Below are 21124 nucleotides of genomic sequence, written 5' to 3' on the forward strand. Positions count from 1 at the left end.
AGATTCTCCATGAGGTCAAGAATTATTAACTTTTTTTTCAGTATTCTATAGTACCTAATATTGTGAGTACTCAATAAATATTTATATAACTTTGAGAAAATCATTCTGTATCAGTTGTCTCATCAATAAAGTGGGAATGATAATGTTACCTACCTGGGTAGGTGGCTGGAAGGCCCAAAATTATAATCTAACTTCAAAATGCTTATAAATTTTATAAATGCAAGTTTTATTTTTAATCTTTTTAATAGCAGTGCTTTGAAATATTCTTTGCTCTAAGCAAGAAAGTATTGTACGATCTTCATGTTATTAAAACTATAAAGCTAAGTAAAGGTAAGTCTTTGATTGTAATTTAGAAATCTCTAAATTAAATAACTAAAGAAATGATTCAGAGGACTTTTTCTATGATTGTAATAGGTTTAGATTCCATTTTTAGTAAACTCAATAAACAGTATGGAGAGTCCTCAAAAAATTAAAAATAGATCTACCATATGATCCAGTAATTCTACTTCTGGGTAATTACCAGAAGGAAAAAAACTATTTATAAAAGTTAATGCAGCCCTATGTTCATTGCAGCATTATTCACAATTGCCAAGATATGGAAGCAACTTAAGTTGAATCTTAACTTAATCACACCTTTTGCCGGGTAAGGAGATATTCACAGGTTTGGAATATTAGAACCTGGACATGTCTTTTGGGGGTCACTGTGCAGCCACTACAGCCACTCAACAGTGATAGACCAAAGAGTATACAATCTTTTCAGGGGAAAGACAGCTAAACAAAACAATTACAGTTAAATCTTACAGGAGTTCCCATCATGGCTCAGTGGTTAATGAATCCGACTAGGAACCATGAGATCACGGGTTTGATCCCTGGCCTTGCTCAGTGGTTAAAGATCCAGCATTGCCGTGATCTGTGGTGTAGGTCACAGACGTGGCTCGGATCCCTCGTTGCTGTGGCTCTGGTATAGGCCACTGGCTACAGCTCCGATTCGACCCCTATCCTGGGAACCTCCATATTGCCGAGGGAGCAGCCCTAGAAAAGGCAAAAAGACCAAAAAAAAAATCTTGCAAATTTTATGACACATTTCTGTATAGGATCCTGAGATACCACAGAGAAGCAGCTGAGTGGTCACTTTCATAGGCAAGAAGGTGGATGGCGAGGTTTAGGAAAGACTGTATAGAAATGGCCAAATTTGAATGAGTCTTTGAACGATGTTTATGATATAAAGGCTTTGAGGATATCAGGAGTAAAATACTTAAGGTTTTGCAATGGTCTGATTAGTTTGTGGATTTGTAGGTATGATTCAAACTGAATGGGAGGCTTGATAAGAATTGATGTGAGAAATGATGGAGTCTCATGGAAAATATAAAAAGGATAGTTAAGCCGATGAGTTGACAGGTATCTGGTCCACTTCTTCACATGTCCTTTTCTAAAACAGGTGCTTAAGAACATTTTCAATGTTTTAAGCATGATGGTGATGAGTTATGATTAGCCAGAAGGCAGTAATGTGAAATGCACAGTGTTACAACATGTATTAGTTAAAAGTGCATTCCTCTGCAAGTAACAGAAAACCCAAATAATGGCTACTTAAACAAGAAGCTTTATATAGACACCCTCTAACAGCAGACTTTCAGTTACTTTACTTTGACTACTTAAATTAGGTGGCAGCTTCTATCATGGAAAACAGGTATTGCTTTTTTTGAGAGTATATTACATCATAAACCTAGCTTTAGGAACACTGAGAACCAAGCTTTTCTGAAAAATAAGTTTTTGTAATTTGCCTTTTGCATATGAATTTAAAATTCTAAATTTTAAGGAGTTCTTCTGTGGGGCAGTGGGTTAAGGATCCAGCACTGTCACTGCAGCAGTTTAGGTTATTGCTGTGGCGTAGGTTTGATCCCTGGCCTGGGAACTTCCACATGCCATGAATGGGTATGGTCCAAAAAAACTGAGAATTTTAAAAACATTTTATTATAGCCATGAAAACTGTCAAAGGCATGAAATTTTGAGCTGGTAAGACCTTGCTGTATCCAGTTTTTTTTTTCATACTATTAATATTTTTAAGATTAATGAATATTGAAAACAGCTTTAATAATAATATTCATATTATTTTTAGGGACGAGACATAGATCTGTCTTATAGCAGTGAATCTCAAACAGTGAAGAAGTTTGATGTTTCTATTTCATTTCCACCAATAAATTTAGAAATTATAAAGAAGCAACTAAATAATAGGTAAGTAATATTAATTTAAAATTCTGCATTTGCCGTAGACATTTGATAATGAAAAAAGTTAGCATTATAATTTTAATTATTAAATGCTAGTATTACATATATAGGGAAAAGTTAGCATCACCTGTGTTACCATACTAACATAACTGGTCTCCTTTTTTGTATTTGTCTTTTAGTGTTTATTACATGTATTATATATTTAAAATTAAAAAGTAATAACAAATCTTGCTTTTTTAAATCATTGCTTTCATAAGCATTTATATACTTTTTGTGTGTGTATCTTTTTAGGGCAATACCCACAGCATATGGAAGTTCCCAGGCTAGGAGTTGAATCAGAGCTGTAGCCTCCAGCCTAGGCCACAGCCACAGCAATGCTGGATCCTAGCTTCATCTGCATCCTATACCAAAGCTCACGGCAATGCCAGATCCTTAACCCACTGACTGAGTTAGGAATCAAAGCCACATCCTCATGGATATTAGTTGGGTTCATTACCACTGAGACACAATGAGTACTCCGTATTTATGTTTTTAAATAGACTTTAATTTTTAAAAATAATATGTTGGGATTAATGGCAGCAAGATACCAAAATAAGAAGCTGCAGACCTCATCCCCCACAGAGATACCAACTTAACAATAACGTACTATCCAAAAAGCTTTAATGAATATTCCAGAAATCTCTTAGGAAGTTGTAGTACCCCAGGCAGGACAATATGGCCATTATAAATATATGCATCCAACGCTAGAGTACCTATTATGTAAAGGGAATGTTGACAGAGCTGAAGGAAGAAATAGCAATACAATAATACTATGAAGGAGTTCCCATCATGGCTCAGTGGTTAACGAATCTGACTGGCATCCATGAGGATGTGAGTTCAATCCCTGGCCTTGCTCAGTGGGTTAAGGATCTGGCGTTGCCATGAGCTGTGGTGTAGGTCACAGACTCCGCTCGGATCCCAAGTTGCTGTGGCTCTGGCATAGGCCGGAGGCTACAGCTCCTATTGGACGCCTAGCCTGGGAACCCTGTATGCTGCAGGTGGGCCCTAAAAAGACAAAAAGACAAATAATAATAATACTATGAGACATGAGTATCACACTTTGAATAACTGATAAAACATTCAAATAAAAAACCATTAAGGAGCTAGTGATTTTGAACAAAACTAAATGGACCTCAGGAACAAACATAATGTTCCACCTATCAGCAGTAGAATGTACATAATTTTCAAGCATACACAGTGCAGTCTGCAGGAGAGATTCCATGTTAGATCACAAACAAGTCTAAACAAATTTAAGATTGAAATATATCTTTTCCAGATACAGTGGAGTAAGACTAGAAATCAGTAACAGAAAGGAAAAGGGAAAATTCATAAATATGTGGAAACTAAACACTCTTGAGCAACCAGTAGACCAAAGAAGAAATCAAAATTGAAACTAGAAAATATCTTAAGGCAAATTAAAACAAAAACACCCAAAGTTATAGGATGAAGCAAAAGCAGTGCTGAGGGAAGTTTATAACAATAAACACATTAAAAAGGAAGAAAGAGGGATTCTTGTTGTGGCTCAGCAGTAAGGAACCCAACTAGTATCCATGAGGATGTGGGTTTGATCTCTGGCCTCGCTCAGTGAGTTAATAAGGATCCAGTATTGGCCGTGAGCTGTGTTGTAGGTCGCAGACACCACTTGGATCCAAAGTTGCTGTGGTTGTAGTGTAGGCCAGCAGCTGCAGCTCCGGTTCAACCTCTAGCCTGGGAACTTCTGTATGCCACAGGTGTGGTGCTAAAAAATGCAAAAAAAAAAAAAAAAGGAAGAAAGATACCAAATCAGCAACCTAACTGTACCTCAGCAAACTTTTAAAAAGAACAAAGTCCAGAGTTAGCATAAGGAAGGAAATAGTAAAGATTAGAGCAATAATAAAGATAATAGAGGAAAGAAAAACAATTGAAATAAAATAAAAACTGAGTTTTTTTAAAGATAAAAAAAAAATTTTGACAAACCCTTAGGCTAAGTCAAAAAGAGTAGATTCAAATAACAAAAATAAGAAAAAGGAAACATTACAACTAATGCCACAGAAACAAAAAGGATCCTAAGAGAGAGTTCCCGTTGTGGCCCAATGGAAGCAAATCTGATTAGCATCCATGAGGACACAGGTTCAATCCCTGGCCTCGATCGGTGGGTTAAGGATCCAGCCTTGCTGTGAGCTGTGTGGTAGGTTGCAGATGCAGCTCGGATCTGGCTTTGCTGTGGCTGTAGCTCCGATTTGACCCCTGGCCTGGGAACCTCCATATGCCGCAGGTACAGCCCTATAAAGACAAAAGACAAAAAAAAAAAAAAAAAGAGTTCCCTTTGTGGCACAGCAGAAACAAATCTGACTAGGAATCATGAGGTCCTGGGTTCGATCCCTGCCCTCACTCAGTGAGTTAAGGATCCGGTGTTGCCATGAGCTATGGTGTAGGTCAGACGTGGCTCGGATCCCATGTTCCTGTGGCTCTGGCCTAGGCCAGTGGCTACAGCTCCAATTGGACCCCTGGCCTGGGAACTTCCTAACCGTCTCTTATTTTTGTATAAAGCAAGGAAGAACTTTGGAAGATAAATGCAATCAGTAGTCTTTGCTCCATGGAAACTTGAGAAAAGGACATTTGGCCTAATAAGCAAGCGCTTGTTAATGAGTTTTCATTATAGAGTAGGTTAGCAGGAGTTTAACTTTAAAAATTGTTTGACTCAAGTTCAAATACTATGAATTTATTTCATTTGTAGTTAATTCTCGTGTGCTCACTATGTCAAATATTAGTGGAAAATACATTCCAGATATTTTTTGTTTCTTACTCCTCTTATTCTTATTGTCATATATATATAGGGGATAAATGAATTTTAAAATATAAGCAGATGTTGAATTACATTTGAGAGTTTTTCATGTTGCATTAGTTGATACATGCAATACTCACAGGAGCTGAAAGGAAGTGGGCTGTCTGAACATCAACAGAGAAGTATAGGGCCTACATCAGCAACAGGAAATGAAATGTGTCTGAAGGGACATCAAATTCTAACACAAATAAAAGAGAAACTATAATGAGTCACAAAACGGATATGTTACACCAATAACATGCTCAAAGAAGTTTTGGTACCAGCTAAGATATCCATATTCCAAGGAAGATCACAGACTAATGTAAAAGTAACTCCAGGCAGACTCCTTTGTTTCAAATATTAAGACCACTGATATTCTAGCAGCTCACCTAATTTACACATTCTGATCAATCCACACTTACTGACTTCTCCTCTGAAACTACTATATGATTGGCTCTAGCACCTAAAAACCTCTAAGTGTCCTTTCCCACCTTTACATTTGAGACCCCTTTTATTGTGGTGTTTTCTTGGCTCTACAAGTTTGCAGGTCTCATAAACCTAGGTTTATATGATTGCTTTTTTCCATGGTTGTCTCTATTAGGTAGCTTTGCACAAGTTTTCATTAGAATGCTACTTACTATAGTAGAAATAAAAGTTTGAAAAATAAAGCAGTTTTTGTCTTTTTTTAATTTAGATTAACATTACTGCAGGATACTCACCGTTCACACCTCAGAGAATACGAAAAATACATGGAAGATATCAAGACCTCAAAGAGTACCATCCAGAACCTAGAGAATTCATCAAGTCAAGCTCTAAATTTTAAATTCTATAAAAGCAGGAAAATTTATGTGGAAAACTTAATTGACTGTCTTAATGAAAAGGTACATGTCTATAAATATCTATTCATTCCCTTTTTATAGAGAAATTCTCTTACTATGTCATTATTTTAAACTCTAAATCCCACAACTAAATACTTTCTTCTGGGGTTTTTCCTACACATATTTGACATACTGGGATATTAGGCATTCCCTTAATGTTGGACAATTAGGGAGGGATTTTTTTGTTTGTTTTTAGTTTTGTTTTGTTTTTTGGCCGCTCCACGGCATATGGAGTTTCCAGGCCAGGGATCAGATCCAAGCCTCAGTCATGACCTAAGCCACAGCTGCGACAACACTGTATCCTTAACTCACTGAGCCAGGCCAGGGATTGAACCTGTGTCCCAGTGCTCCCAGGACAAAGACATCACCCATCCCTTTGTGCCATAGCAGGAACTCCCAATTAGAGAGTTTTTTGCAAGCATTTTGCAATTATAAATAGCAATACAAAATTTTGTATGTAAGTTTTTCTGTTAAAATCCCATCTCTTTAAAAAAAATTTCCTAGAAAGTGAATTAAGTCAAATTGAGGGGCTATTTTTGAGGCTTATGAAACATTGCAAAATTATCCTCTAGAAAGATTGTATCAGTTTCTAGTTTACTACATTTTTTAAAAAAAAGCTTTGTTTTATTTTGTCTTTTTGTCTTTTCAGGGCTACATCTGGAGCACATGGAGGTTCCCAGGCTAGGGATCGAATTGGAGCTGTAGCTGCTGGCCTACATCACAGCCACAGCAACACGGGACCCGAGCCGTATCTGACCTACACCACAGCTCATGGCAATGCCAGCTCCTTAACCCACTCCTTAACCCAATTTGGGCCAGGGATCAAACCCAAATCCTCATGGATGCTTGATGGGTTCAGTAACTACTGAGCCACAACAGAAACTCCTGGTTTTTGTTTTCACATATTTATTTTGACCTCTAACAAACCCTTTGTTTTATTAACTTATGTAGTTTTTCTTCTTTTGAATTATTTGTGTCCTTTGTGCTCTCCTTTTAGTTCATACAGGGTGTTTTTTTTTTCCTTCTTTTTTTTTCTAATAAATGAGGAACAGTTCTTTATTGCTTAAAAATTTTAGTGCTTTCGGAGTTCCCGTCATGGCGCAGTGGTTAATGAATCCGACTAGGAATCATGAGGTTGTGGGTTCGGTCCCTGGCCTTGCTCAGTAGGTTAAGGATCCGGTGTTGCTGTGAGCTGTGGTGTAGGTTGCAGACGCGGCTTGGATCCCGCGTCGCTGTGGCTCTGGCATAGGCCAGCGGCTACAGCTCCAATTCGACCCCTAGCCTGGGAACCTCCATATGCCACTGGAGCGGCCCAAAGAAATAACAAAAAAAACAAAACAAAAAAAAAATTTTAGTGCTTTATCTTGTTTGATGTGGATAAACTTCCCAATTTATTTTTTTATGTTTTTGCAATTTTTTTAACATTAGATGTGTTTTTTGGGTTTTTTTTTAATTTTTTTATTGAAGTGTAGTTGATTTAGTCTGTTTTAAGTTAGTTTCTGGTGTACAGCAAAGTGACTCAGTGATGTATCTTCATATATATCTTTTTTTATTAACTAGGTTCATTATTTTAAAAGAAAATATATTCTTACGGTTTAAAGACAAAAAAGTCAAACAGTGCAAAAGCTTATAGAGAGAAAAGGAAGTCACCTTCCTCAGAAGAAACTGTTGCAGGAAGATTTTACAGGGTTATTACAGGATATTGAATATAGTTACCTGTTCTATACAGTAGAACATTGTTGTTTATTTTATATATAGTAGTTTGTATCTGCTAATCCCAAACTCTTGAGTTAATTTATTCTCCTCACTTTTCCATCAGTAACCCATAAATTTGTTTTCAAAGTCTATGAGTGGGTTATGTTTTGTAAATAAGTTCATTTGTGTCATATTTTAGATTCCACATATAAGTGATATCATATGGTATTTGTTTCTCTTTCTGACTTAACTTCACTTAGTATGATCATCTCTATGGCTACAAATGGCATTATTTCATTCCGTTCTATGGCGGAGTGGTATCCTGTTGTGTGTGTGTATGTGTGTGTGTGTGTATCCATATCTTTTTAGTATCCCATTGTGTGTGTGTGTATGTGTGTGTGTGCGCATGTACCCACATCTTTTTAGTATCCCATTGTGTGTGTGTGTGTGTGTGTGTACCCACATCTTTTTAGTCCATCAGTGGAAATTTAGGTTGCTTTCATGTCTTGCCTATTGTAAATAATGCCACTATGAACATTGGAGTGCATTTCAAATTGAATTGAGTTACTGGATCATGGCAGTTCTATTTTTAGTTTTTTAAGGAACCTCTATAGTGTTCTCCATAGTGGCTGCACCAGTTTGTATTTCCACCAACAGCGTAGGAGGGTTCCCTTTTCTCTACATCCTTCCAACGTTTGTTCTTTGTAGACTTTTTTAATGCTGGCTATTCTGACTGGTGTGAGGTGATACTTCATTGTAGTTTTGATTTGCATTTCTCTAATAATTAGCAGTGATATCAGACATTTTGAATTTTTGTGTTAATCAGATTTATGAATCATTCTTTTCCATTGTAATTTCTGGTTTTGTTTTATATGTAGTAATTGAGGTCTTGAGTTGTCCTTTTTTTAAGGTAGACCAATCATTTTAAAAAATATGCTCTACTTTCTGCATCACTTTTTAATAACCTTTAAATTATTACCAAATAATTGGGTATTATATGTCCCCCTTTGGGTTTTTTGTTGTTGTTGTTGTTGTTGTTGTTGTTGTTGTTGTTTTGCTATTTCTTCGGCCCCTCCCGCGGCATATGGAGGTTCCCAGGCTAGGGGTCCAATCGGAGCTGTAGCCACTGGCCTACGCCAGAGCCACGGCAATGTGGGATACAAGCCGTGTCTGCAACCTACACCACAGCTCACGGCAACGCCGATCGTCAACCCACTGAGCAAGGGCAGGGACTGAACCCCACAACCTCATGGCCCCACAACCTCATGGCTCCTAGTTAACCACTGCGCCACGACGGGAACTCCTTCCCCATTGTTTTAAGTTAACTACATTTAATATCACTTGGTAGTTACCCTTTCTGAAATTTTTATTACAGGGTAACTTTCTTCATTCATTCTTGAAGAATTATACTGTCAAAGGCTTGAATCCATAGCAGTAGCTATGGAATATCACTGGCGTGGGTGAATTGTTACCCAAGAAATATAAGAATGCTATGAATTAGAGTACAATTCACTCAGTTCACTCATTTCTACCTCACAGCATTCTTACTTGTCTTTGTCTGTCTTTTCAAATTTTACCAGTTTCCCCTAAAGTCTGCCGCATTTAGCCTGTGAAAAATAATTGCATTCATTATTTCCTCCTCCTCTTCTGCCTCAGAAAAGATTCCACCCATGTTCCTGACTCCAGCCCATTAGGTTTTATTGTTTATGACATTTATAGCTGTTTAGAACAGTAAGTTGATTTTCTGGTTTTATTAGTTTTAAAAGTTTTGGCAGGTAGGTCTGTTCCTCACACTGTTCTTTTAATTGATATATGATGATATTAAAATGTTCTGTATATGAGAACTGAGCATATAATATGCTTATATATAAATATTATTTTTATAATTCACTAATAATGACCCACAGACTTTTACTTATATATGTATTTCAGATTATCAGCATCCAAGAAATAGAATCAGCCATGCATGCACTTCTTTTAAAAGAAGCCATGATCTTTATGAAACGCAGGCAAGATGAACTAAAACATGAATCAACGTATTTACAACAATTATCACGTTAGTGTATTTCTTGTTCAATGCAATTTCTTATTCGTTAAGCTAAACTATCAGGTGGAGGATAATAATATTTTTATTCCCATGTAAGAAGTGTTTTTTAAGTATTTTCTTACTAACGTTTTATCTACCCCTTCCAAAATTCTCAAACCATTTAAGCTAGGGCTTCAAAATGTCTTAAATTGAGTATAAAACTAGAAAATAAAAATTACAACTTCTAATCATTTAGTGTTTGAAAATACTTACATGACCATTTAGTGACTGTTTTGAGACAACTTAACGTAAATATATAGACTGTGTCAGAAATGTAACTTCAAAGTTTCCATGGCCTTCCACAGATTGGTTATGGTAGTTAAAGAAATGTTGGTGGCTTTCAGTATAGAATCATCTGTAAGATCTCATTACAAAAAAAATTTGGATGCTGCTCTTTGGTACTCACTCTGACTTTGTATTTTAAGAGATGTCTGGGAGTTCCCATCGTGGCTCAACAATAACAAACCTGACCAGTATCCATGAGGATGTAGGTTTGTCCCTGACCTCGCTTAGTGGGTTAAGGATCCAGCATTGCTGTGAGCTGTGATGTAGATCACAGATGCAACTCAGATCTGGCATTGCTGTGGCTGTGGTGTAGGCAGGCAGCTACAGCTCCGATTTAACCCCTAGCCTGAGAATTTCCATATGCCACAGGCGCAGCCCTAAAAAGACTATATACAATGTCTTCCTTTGATAAAGGTTCTGCCAGTGTACAGTGAAATGAAACCATGGCATCAAATAGCTGATAAGAGAAAAATGAAAATGATGCAAATACATGACATTTAGTTGGTCATCAATTATGGTACATGGTAAAATAGGAAATAATATGAAAGACTTACTGGTAATGTAAATGTTTCTAGCATTTGAACATAGGGACAAAAATCCTGGTGAAAACTGCTGAAAAAGAATATGAGGGAAAGAAACTGTTATTGTTCTCGAGTGCTGAACTATAATTCACCACACAGTACATTTTCTTAGGCTAGCAAACTCAATGCTTGTTAGTATTTTGATAGGGAGTTATCACTACAGTTTCATTGCATGATGAAATATATAATTTAAGGATATTCTAACCTGTGTGTGTTTATATATACAGATGCCTATATATACCTAAGATACAACTTTTGTTAATTAACAGGCAAGGCTGAGGCATCAACAAATAGAGGCTTGGATGTAGATGAAAAAACTCAATGGATTTTCGAGGAGATTGAATCTCGAAGGTAATTATATAAAATAAAGACAGTATCATTGAGCAAGCATTTTTCACTAAAATACAATGAACCATATAGTATAATTAATCATAACCTAGCATATTAATTTGTGAGAATGATATAGAACTAAAATTTAGTTATTCAGTCCTCTACTCCATGATTTAAAGACACGTTATATTTGGATCAGTCAGAAGGAATGGGTAAAATGTCATTTATCAGGCTGAGAATGGCTCATAACTAGAAGCCAGTCCTAAATATATTGTTAGTACTTCCTGTTCCAAATCTGAATAGCCTATAGGGATGGCTTACAGAAAAAAAGACAGGGGACCAATTCAGATTAATAAAACTAAAAATGTCAAAGTGATCAAGTGTGATTTATTCCAGGAATGCAAGGATATTTCAGTATCCACAAATCAGTCATACACCACATTAAAAAATTGAAGAGTAAAAACCATGTGATCATGCAGAAAAAGCTTTTGACAAAATTCAACATCCATTTATGATAGAAAAAAAAAAAACCTCCAGAAAGTGGGCGTAGAGGGAACCTATCTCAATATAGTAAAGGCCATATATGACAGACCCACTGCTAACATTCTCAGCAGTGAAAAGCTGAAAGAATTCCCACTAAGATGAGGAACAAGACAAGAATGTCCACTCTCACCAGTTCTATTCAATATAGTTTTGGAAGTCCTAGCCAGGGCAATCAGAGAAGAAAAAGAAGTAAAAGGAATCCAGGTTGGAAAGGAAGAAGGAAAACTGTCACTGTATGCAGATGACATGATAGTGTACCTAGAAAATCCTAAAAATGCTCTCAGGAAGCTGTTAGAATTCATCAGTGAATTTGGTAAAGTTGCAGGATACAACATTAATACACAGAAATCTGTTGCATTTCTATACACTAACAATGAAAGATCAGAAAGGAAAATTAGGGAAATAATCCCATTTATCATTGCATCAAAAAGAATAAAATACCTAGGAATAAAAAGTACGTAAAGAGTCCTAAAGAGACAAAAGGCCTGTATTCTGAAAAATAAATTTCACTTATGAAAGAAGTCAAAGATCATGCAAACAAATGGAAAGATATACCATGCTCTTAGATTGGAAGAATCAATATTGTCAAAATGACTGTACTACCCAAGGCAATCTACAGATTCAGTGCAATCCCTGTCAAATTACCAATGGCATTCTTCACAGAACTAGAACAAAATATTTTTAAATTTGTTTGGATATACAAAAGACCCCAAATAGCCAAAGCAATCCAGAGAAGGAAAAATGGACCTGGGGGAATCAGGCTCCTTGACTTAAGACTATACTACAAAGCTATAGTCATCAAAACAGTATGGTGCTGGCACAAACACAAATATAGATCAATGGGACTAGGATAGAACACCCAGAAATAAACCCAAGCACCTGTGGTCAATTGCTCTATGGCAAAGGAGGCAAGAATATACCATGGAGAAGAGACAGTCTCTTCAATAAGTGGTGCTGGGAAAACTGGACAGCTACATGCAAAAGAATGAACTTAGAGCATTCTTTAACACCATACACAAAAATAAACTAAAAATGGATTAAAGACCTAAATATAAGACTAGATACGATAAAACTCTTAGAGGAAAGCATAGGCTGAACACTGTACATAAACCATAGCAATATATTCTCAGATCTACCTCCTAGAGTGATGACAATAAAAAATAAATTTAAAAATGGGACCTAAATAAAAGTTTTTGCACAGCAAAGGAAACTCTAAACAAAACAAAAAGACAACCTACAGAATGGGAGAAAATATTTGCAAATGAAGCAACTGACAAGGGGTCAATCTCCAAAATATACAAACAACTCATGTAGCTCAATATCAAAAAAACTAACAACCCAATCAGAAAATGGGCAAAAGATCTAAATAGACATTTCTCCAAAGAAGATGTACAGGTTGCCAAAAAAAAATATGAAAAGATGCGTAACATCACTAATTATTAGAAAAATGTAAATAAAAGTATACTTTACATCAGTCAGAATGGCCATCAACCAAAAAAAAAAAAGTACCTCCAGAAAGTGGGCATAGAGGGAACCTATCTCAATAAATGTTGGAGAGAGTGTGGAAAAAAAGCGAATCCCTCTTACGCTGTTGGAGGGAATGTAAATTGGTAAAACCACTATGGAAAACAGTATGGAGGTTCCTCAAAAAACTAAAAATAGAACTACGATATGATTCACTAATCCCAATCCCGGGTCTCTATCCAGAGTAAACTGTAATTCGAAAAGATACATGCACCCCAGTGTTCGTTGCAGAACTCTTTACAATGGCCAAGAACTTAGAAGCAACCTAAATGTCCATTGACAGAAATGGATCAAGAAGATGTGGTACATATTGTATGTGGACTATTACTCAGCCATAAAAAAGAATGAAATAATGGCATTTTCAGCAACATAGGCAGACCTGGAGATTATCATACTAAGTGAAGTTAGTGAAAGATGAACATCATAGGATACTATTTACATGTGGAATCTGAAAAAAAGGATACAATTGAACTTATTTGCAGAACAGAAACAGACTCACACCTTAAAAACAAACTCATGGTTACCAGAGAGGACAAATGAGGGAGGGATGGACTTGGGGTTTGGAATTAGCATATGCACACTATGATATATGGAATGACTGGCCAGTGCAGGCCTGCTGTATAGCACAGGGAACTAACTCCACCCAATATTCTGTGATAATCTATATGGGGAAAGAATCTGAAAAAGAACAGATGTTTGTATATGTGTAACTGAATCACTCTACAGCAGAAATTATCACAGCATTGTAAATCAACTGTATTTCAATAAAACTTTAAAAAAAGGAAAAAATAAATTGGTTAGTACAGGTCTGAGACCTCTAAAAAAAGTGTATGCATATATGATGGTTTATTTCTGGGCATTTTAAATAAATGATGACTTTTTTACTTTTTTTAAAGCATTTATTTTCAACAGGACCTATTTTTCATTTATTTTTGGTTTATTACTAAATATAGGGCACAAAGAAGACAAGCAAGGGCTCTTTCTGGGAATTGTACTCACCAGGAAGGGATGTCTAGTGATGATGAACTGTCTTCAGCAGACACAATTGACTTCCAGAAAAGCCGAGGTAGTTACCTAGTTTCTAACGGGTCTTGATTTGAAGTATTGAAATGATGGGTAATGCTTTGCTATGACTGCCCTTAAATATATAAGCTATCTAATAAATGGGAAAATTCAGTGAAAGGGAAAAACATTTTTTTCCCCTTGTAAGACTTGTCCTTACCTCTGAAAAAGTGGGTAAAATGAAGGCGCATCATAAGTAATCCTTCATGTTTATAATTTTTTTCCTCAATGTTTTTCATCTCCTTTTATAAAAGAACCATGAGCCATTTTTGGTTTCATTTCTCTACTACATACTTTCTATATTGTCATTTTTTATTTAAAATAATTGAATTTAACAAAGTCCATTTTTAGCATTATGAGAGGGTGAAATATGTACAGTTGAAAGAGTGTGGGCTTTGCAAATAGATGAGTTCAAAGAGGAAATCTATTCTGTGTGCTCTTAGGCAGATTCCCTGACTTATGTTTTTTATGAAATATAAAATTTATGAAATTTTTATGAAGTTTCTTTATGGAACACTGTATTTCATATTGTTGTTTGCTTATTCTTTGTAAAAAGGTAGGCCAGTAACACCTACCTTGTAGAGAAGATACTTATGGTGATGTAGTGAGATAATGTAATGTTTTGGCATATAGCAGGGGCTCAATACATGCTAAAATTTATTGGTATCAATTGTTAAGGTGATTTTTTTTTAATAAAAACTAACTTATGTGTTAATGTCAAAGGAAAGTTTTCAGCTCAGTTGATTACATAAGTTACTATTACATAACTGCATTTATAGAAAGCAAACTTACAGATCAGAAATTTAAAAAATGCATAAAATACAAAGACTCATTTTGTTCACAGGTGACATTTTACAGAATCATAAGAAGATTTTTGAAGATGTACATGATGATTTTTGTAATATCCAGAATATTTTATTGAAATTTCAACAATGGCGAGAAAAGTTTCCTGATTCTTATTATGAAGCTTTCATTAGTTTATGCATTCCGAAGCTTTTAAATCCCCTAATACGATTTCAGCTGATTGATTGGAATCCTCTTAAGGTATTTAAGCTTAACATGTGAAAAAAATGATCCTTATCACCTTAGTTACTTAAATTCTCTTGTTATCAGGTTTGCTATAAAATATCTCACCTTTAGAGTTACAGTTGGTCATTAGTGCTTTGGAGTAGTGGTCTCCATTTATCTTTTCTTGGGGTCTCTGTTTTTAAGGCTGAGTGACACAACATCAAAGTGTTACAGAAAGGAAACATATTTTTTTTATCTTCTATAGTAAGTTTAATATCACTCAAAAAGTAAAGGGAGGTGCTCTCTTATAGCACAGGAAGTTAAGAATCCAGCATTGTCACTCAGGCTTAGGTTGGTGCTATGGCGCAGGTTTGATCCCTGGCCTGGGAATTTCCATGTGCCATGAGTGTGGCCAAAAACAGTAAAGGTAGTATTAAACCTTAAGAATTTTACAGTCTGAGTGAAATTCAAAATAGGTATCAAGAGTTCTGAGGTTGGATATGACACATTGGGAATGCTTGGTTAGGAAAGCTACAATGGTGAGGAATTTAAATGAAAATTTAAAGTGTATGTAGAATTTAAACAGGAAGAGAGAGGAGGGAAATGGTATTTTGTAAAGGAAGATGTATAGGGAGAAATAATTAGTTCAGTAAGCTAGAGACTACATAGATCCTAAAGTAAGAAATGTGAACTTGTTTTGGTAGATAATGGGAGGAGTGACATGATGAAGGAAATGTTTTAGGAAGCCCTGAGCAATAGGCTAACTTGGAGGGAAGGGAGAAAGAGATGGAGATGTGTACTGAAAAGCTATTGCCATAGCCCAAGTCCAAGGTGATGAGTTCCTCACATGGGGGGATAGTGACAAAGGGAACGGAAAGTGGTGTTAGGAATTAAGAGTCAGTAAAATACTGAGAATACCCCTAACATAGCTCATCAAAAGATGAGCCCAAGGCTGGCCAGTAGCCCAGTGGATAATGCATCTGACTGTGGATGAAAAGATGACCCCAAGTTTTGGGTTGAGTTATTAGTACAATGATAGTTCCATTAGTAGAAATCGTGACTTTTCAGAGAGGGAAAACGTTTTGAAGAAAGTTTTACTTTAGAGATAGAAAATGATAATAGGATAGCCACGCCTGTTAAGCAAACAGAAATGAGAAAATGAAATTCTAGAAAGAGAGGGGAGTTGAAAATAAAGATTTAACAAAGGGTGAATCCCTGTTGTTTAATCTTCCTCTGCCCAAGTCATGTGTGCCCATAGGTTCAGGGCCGTACAGTGTTCATAGTATAGGATTCAGGCATATACCTAAGTGGTAGGTAGTTGCTCAGACAGCAGCCTAGTTGTTAACCACTCAGGTCGAATTGAGTACTCTGTTATGCCTGGCAGAGAGCTGTTCAGTTATTGAACAAATAATTGGCCATCTGCTATTTGCTTAATAATAAGCTAAAGCACATGCAAAGTATACAGTTGTGCCTGAGAACTGAGAGAGCCAGAAGTGAATTTTGCATGAGGTAAGTACATTTTTATAAACAAATTTCATGGCTATTTTAACTGCTGTTGTTATAAATGTCTGTTTTGCTGCTTAGGTACTTGCCATGTAGTAGGCTCTGAACACACAGTGGGTATTTCTGGATATGAATGCATGCATGAAATGCAGTTTCCTGTCCTATTGCCTAGACATCAGGTCTTACTCATTCTGCCTAGCCTTGGTGGTCTAGTGCTATATACATTGAGTTAAAATATGGAATTATTCTCCTTTGAATCTTAGAAAAGCTCTTGTAATTACTGAAAAAAGTTAACTATTTATAAATAAATTAATGTTTAAGAATTTACTCATAACTTGGATAATTTTATTTATAAGTTTGATTCCATAGGTTTAAAACAGATGCCGTGGTTCACATCCATAAAAGAATTTATAGATAGCAGTATGGAAGATTCAAAGAAGGAAGATAGTTCTGATAAGAAAATTTTGTCTGCTGTAATCAGCAAAGCAGTTATTCCTCGACTTACAGGTACTGTTTTGTAATCTTGATAAAATTAAATTGTTCTTTGACAAAGTATAAGATCATTAATTTCTGTTACAGTCAAATTTTTTTATAAGTTTTTGAACACAAGAACTATAAAATATAGTAAAAAATCCACAGATGTTATAATTTAAGCTGATTAAAAAATGCTTATTTGGGAGTTCCCCCTGTGAGTCTGTGGTTAACGAATCCAACTAGGAACAATGAGGTTTTGGGTTCCATCCCTGGCTCTGCTCAGTGGGTTAAGGATCCGGCGTTGCCGTGAGCTGTGGTCGTAGATGCGGCTCGGATCCTGCATTGCTGTGGCTCTGGTGTAGGCTGGTAGCTACAGCTCTGATTTGACCCCTAGCCTGGGAACCTCCATATGCTGCTGGAGCAGCCGTAGGGGGGAAAAAAAAAAAGATATAACTAGGGTTGCCATTTATCCAGACAAGTTTGACAAAGCCCAAAAAGGACAGGAAAATTGAGGATGTATGCAAATATGTAATAGTACTGATTTGCATGGATTTTAAACCACATAAAGCGGGAAGTAGTCTTTGCTAAAGCCTCAGTTGTTTATATGTGACAAACAAAGCAGTCTCGTAAGTAAATTGTGCACCAATAAAAATTTTTGTTTCAGACTTTGTAGAATTCATTTGGGATCCCTTGTCAACCTCACAGACAACAAGTTTAATAATGCAGTGCAAAATGATTCTTGAAGAACATTCCACTTGTGAAAATGAAGATAGTAAAGGCAAACAGGTAATACTTTCTAGATTTATGAATTTCTTAATTCATTATAAACCAATACAATTTATTATAAATCTTTATTTATAGAAAAGCAAGAGGAAGTAATTTTCAGAAAACTATTTGGGGAAAAACATATTTACCTCTGATGTACAGAAACTAGAATTGACCATTTTTTGCTCTTTAATATGAAAGAATATACTTTGTATTCCACAGAATATTTCTGAACATTTTAAAAGGAATAGTAATCATTACAAAAGGATACATATACATGCAGTAAGATGCAGATTATTACTTTCATTCTTACTAGATTATTTCTTTATGTTCAGTGGCCTGATTTGTGTCCTCGTGGCTCTTTCAAGTTTGTGAGTATACATTGGCCCTGCAGAGATGAACGGGCACAAATACAATACTGTAAATTCATTCCTTCAAAAAGAAAGACAAAACTCATTATCTTTGTTCTTTCGGCAAAAGTCTAATGGTATTCTGGCCTTACCTTAACAATGGTTTTTAAATTAGGCTAACCTTCATTATATTAACTCATCTGTAATCCGCCAAAGACAAATAATCTCTTTGAGGATTCAAAGTTCAGTAGAATAGATTCTTATCTTACCATAATTTAGAATTGACTTTTATAAGACATAAAAGAGGAGGGAACTGTTCAGAGGCTATGATGAGAGTCTGTTGAATCTTTTATTGTGTGGTGCTTTGGGGTTTTTTTATTATTATTCTGTTGGTTGGTAATAATATTGTATACTTACACAGTTAAATCAATAAACCAATTTCATGTTGAGCTTTAAGGAACTTAAGAGTGAGATTGACAGACCATAAGGTACCCAGGGTAGAATCACCAAAGTGCTTGAAAAGCAAGGAGGCATGTCATATTCATATTCTGACCACCAGTAAATTTTAGCACTTGGAATTGTGATCATGAAGGAGGGAGGCTATAAGAAGTAAGATGGAGAAAGATAACAGCATGATTCTGCCTTCAAGAAACACGTAGTCTTGGAGGAAATAAGATGTACGTGAACTGTTATTTCAAATAGGAAGTAAGTGGGAAGAAAGAACACTTATCTAATTCCTGCTATATTCTAGGCACTCTTAGGTCTTTTTCCTATGTCATCCCACTTAATCCCAGCAATTCTGTTAAAAATAGTGATGAGGGGGTCCTGTTGTGGCTCAGCAGAAACCAATCCGACTAGTATCCATGAGGATGCGAATTTGATCCCTATCATCACTCAGTGGGTCAGGGATCCAGCATTGCTGTGGTGTGGGTCACAGCCGCAGCTTATATCCCATGTTGCTATGGCTGTGGCGCAGGCTGGCAGCTGTAGCTCCAATTCAACCCCTAGCCTGAGAACTTCCATGTGCTGCAGGTACAGCACTAAAAAAAAAAAAAAAAAAAAAAAAAGGGGTGATAGCTTCATCTTATTAGAGAGAAGACTCTGAGTCTCAAAAACTTATTTATAGTAATCCTAAAACTAAGATTTGAACCTTGGTTAGTCTTACTTCAGAGCCCAAGCTCATCTCATGGATCACATGCCTCTGATGAGTGTCCCAGATAAAGTGCTAAGAAACTTCAAAAGAGAGACAAGAAGAGAGACTGTGCTTTCTACAGTGAAATAATATTTGTTAGAGGTGACTTCTGAGCTGGGACCTAAAGGAAAGAATAAGATTTGAACACAAAGCAACTGACAAAGGGCATTCTCCACTTAGCTCCAATAGGATAAAAACTCAAATGAGATCTGAAAATACAGAGATGCAAAAATAGAGAGATTCGACTTAAAAAATGTTCATGGAGATAGTAGTTATATTTGAAGAAGGAATAGATTTATTCTGTGTTGTTGTAAAGCATAGAACCAAGTTTAGTGGGTAAGAGCTATAAGGAAGCAGCTTTGTAATCTAATCCTCTGTTTTCTTTCTGTATGAGATTATGTAATTATAGTCTAAATGTAAATAGTGCTTTGCCATTTTTAAGACACTTTCACATTATCTCACTTGATCCTCACAACCTTGTAAAATATGTTGACTTTAATTGCAGATAAAGAGGCTGGGGCCCAGAGGGCCAAGTCACTTATAATGATCACTTGGGGACTAAGTGGCAGACCTTATGGATTCACTCATGAAGTTTTTATACTAGTAGTTGTTTTGTTTTGTTGTCTTTTCTAGGGCCCCACCCGTGGCATATGGAGGTTCCCAGGCTAGGGGTCCAATCAGAGCTGTAGCCGCCGGCCTACGTCTCAGCCACGTCTACGACCTACACCACAGGTCACGGTAACACCAGATCCTTAACCCACTGAGCAAGGCCAGGGATTGAACCCTCAACCTCATGGTTCCTAGTCGGGTTCGTTAACCACCGCGCCACGACAGGAACTCCATGTACTGGTAGTTTTTATTCTGGGAGCCTTCCTGCTATGAGTGTTGAAAATGTGTTCTTGGAGCTCCCACTGTGTCACATTGGGATGGGTGGCATCTCTGTGGCACCAGGATGCAGGTTCAATCCCTGGCCTGGCACAGTGGGGTAAAGGATTGGGCACTGCTACAGCTGTGGCATAGGTCACAGCTGCAGCTCAGATCTGATTCCTGGCCTGGTAACTCCATATGCTATGAGGCGGCCAAAGAAAATGGGTTCTTTGCTTTAGTCAGAGACTAGAACTTTTCTACTTTGGCACTTTTGGCATTTGGAACAGGTAGTTCTTTGTTGTGGGAGACTGTCCTTTGCATTAAGCTTCCCTGGCTTCTACTCAGTAGATGCCAGTAGCACTTGCCAGTCTTTGCAACCAAAAATATCTCTAAATATTGTAAATATTCAAGGCATGGCAAAATTACTCTGAGTTGAGAATCAGCATACTGCATAATATTTCAGGTTAATAACATAGTTAGCTAGAGAAATCACTTTTTTTCAGTGATGTTCATCCTACTAGGTGTCTGCTCTTTTGAGTAAAAATATTATATGTGCTTTCCTCACAGGCAAGACTTCCCTTGGTATGTTGCATTTAATTCTAGATTAAAATATACTGAATGGAGAGTGTCTAAGGTGGTATGGGAAAGAGAAAATGTAGAAAAATGAGATGGAAATCTTAAAATCTGAAGAATTTTCATATGGAAAGGAGATGATATTTGTTCTGCATGATCCTGAGAAGTAAATTAGGACCAAGGCGTGGAAGGTGTAAGAGAGAAAAGTTTGTTTCTTGTTGTTAACTGAAATCTAGCAGTCAATAGCTACCGAAACTTGTGGGCAGCCTCAGGAGATGGTGCATACGTTGGTTGACTGGTTAGTGGAAATGTGAAAAATGACATCATATGGCTGTTTAGG

General features: G+C 36.5%; 1 protein-coding gene across 6 annotated transcripts in view; it reads left to right on the forward strand.

Annotated features, from left to right (window-relative positions):
* GCFC2 (GC-rich sequence DNA-binding factor 2) overlaps positions 1-21124 on the forward strand; it is a 45765-nt gene that overhangs the window by 12060 nt on the left and 12581 nt on the right. For 4 of the 6 annotated variants that reach the window (XR_007135083.1, XR_007135084.1, XM_047781662.1 and 1 more), the window contains exons 5-12: positions 2117-2232; positions 5763-5949; positions 9574-9697; positions 10863-10944; positions 13944-14056; positions 14897-15096; positions 16920-17070; positions 17702-17823. Coding sequence is in view for 4 of the 6 variants with exons in the window: in XM_047781662.1 (XP_047637618.1) it covers positions 2117-2232; positions 5763-5949; positions 9574-9697; positions 10863-10944; positions 13944-14056; positions 14897-15096; positions 16920-17070; positions 17702-17823 (1095 nt within the window). In the remaining 2 variants the exon portion in view is untranslated. Of the gene's footprint in view, positions 1-2116; positions 2233-5762; positions 5950-9573; positions 9698-10862; positions 10945-13943; positions 14057-14896; positions 15097-16919; positions 17071-17701; positions 17824-21124 lie in introns of those variants that run through there. The other 2 variants (XM_047781664.1, XM_047781665.1) reach the window with 2 other exon arrangements.

This window comes from Phacochoerus africanus, chromosome 5, assembly GCF_016906955.1.
Source record: "Phacochoerus africanus isolate WHEZ1 chromosome 5, ROS_Pafr_v1, whole genome shotgun sequence".
Taxonomy (NCBI): Eukaryota; Metazoa; Chordata; class Mammalia; order Artiodactyla; family Suidae; genus Phacochoerus; species Phacochoerus africanus.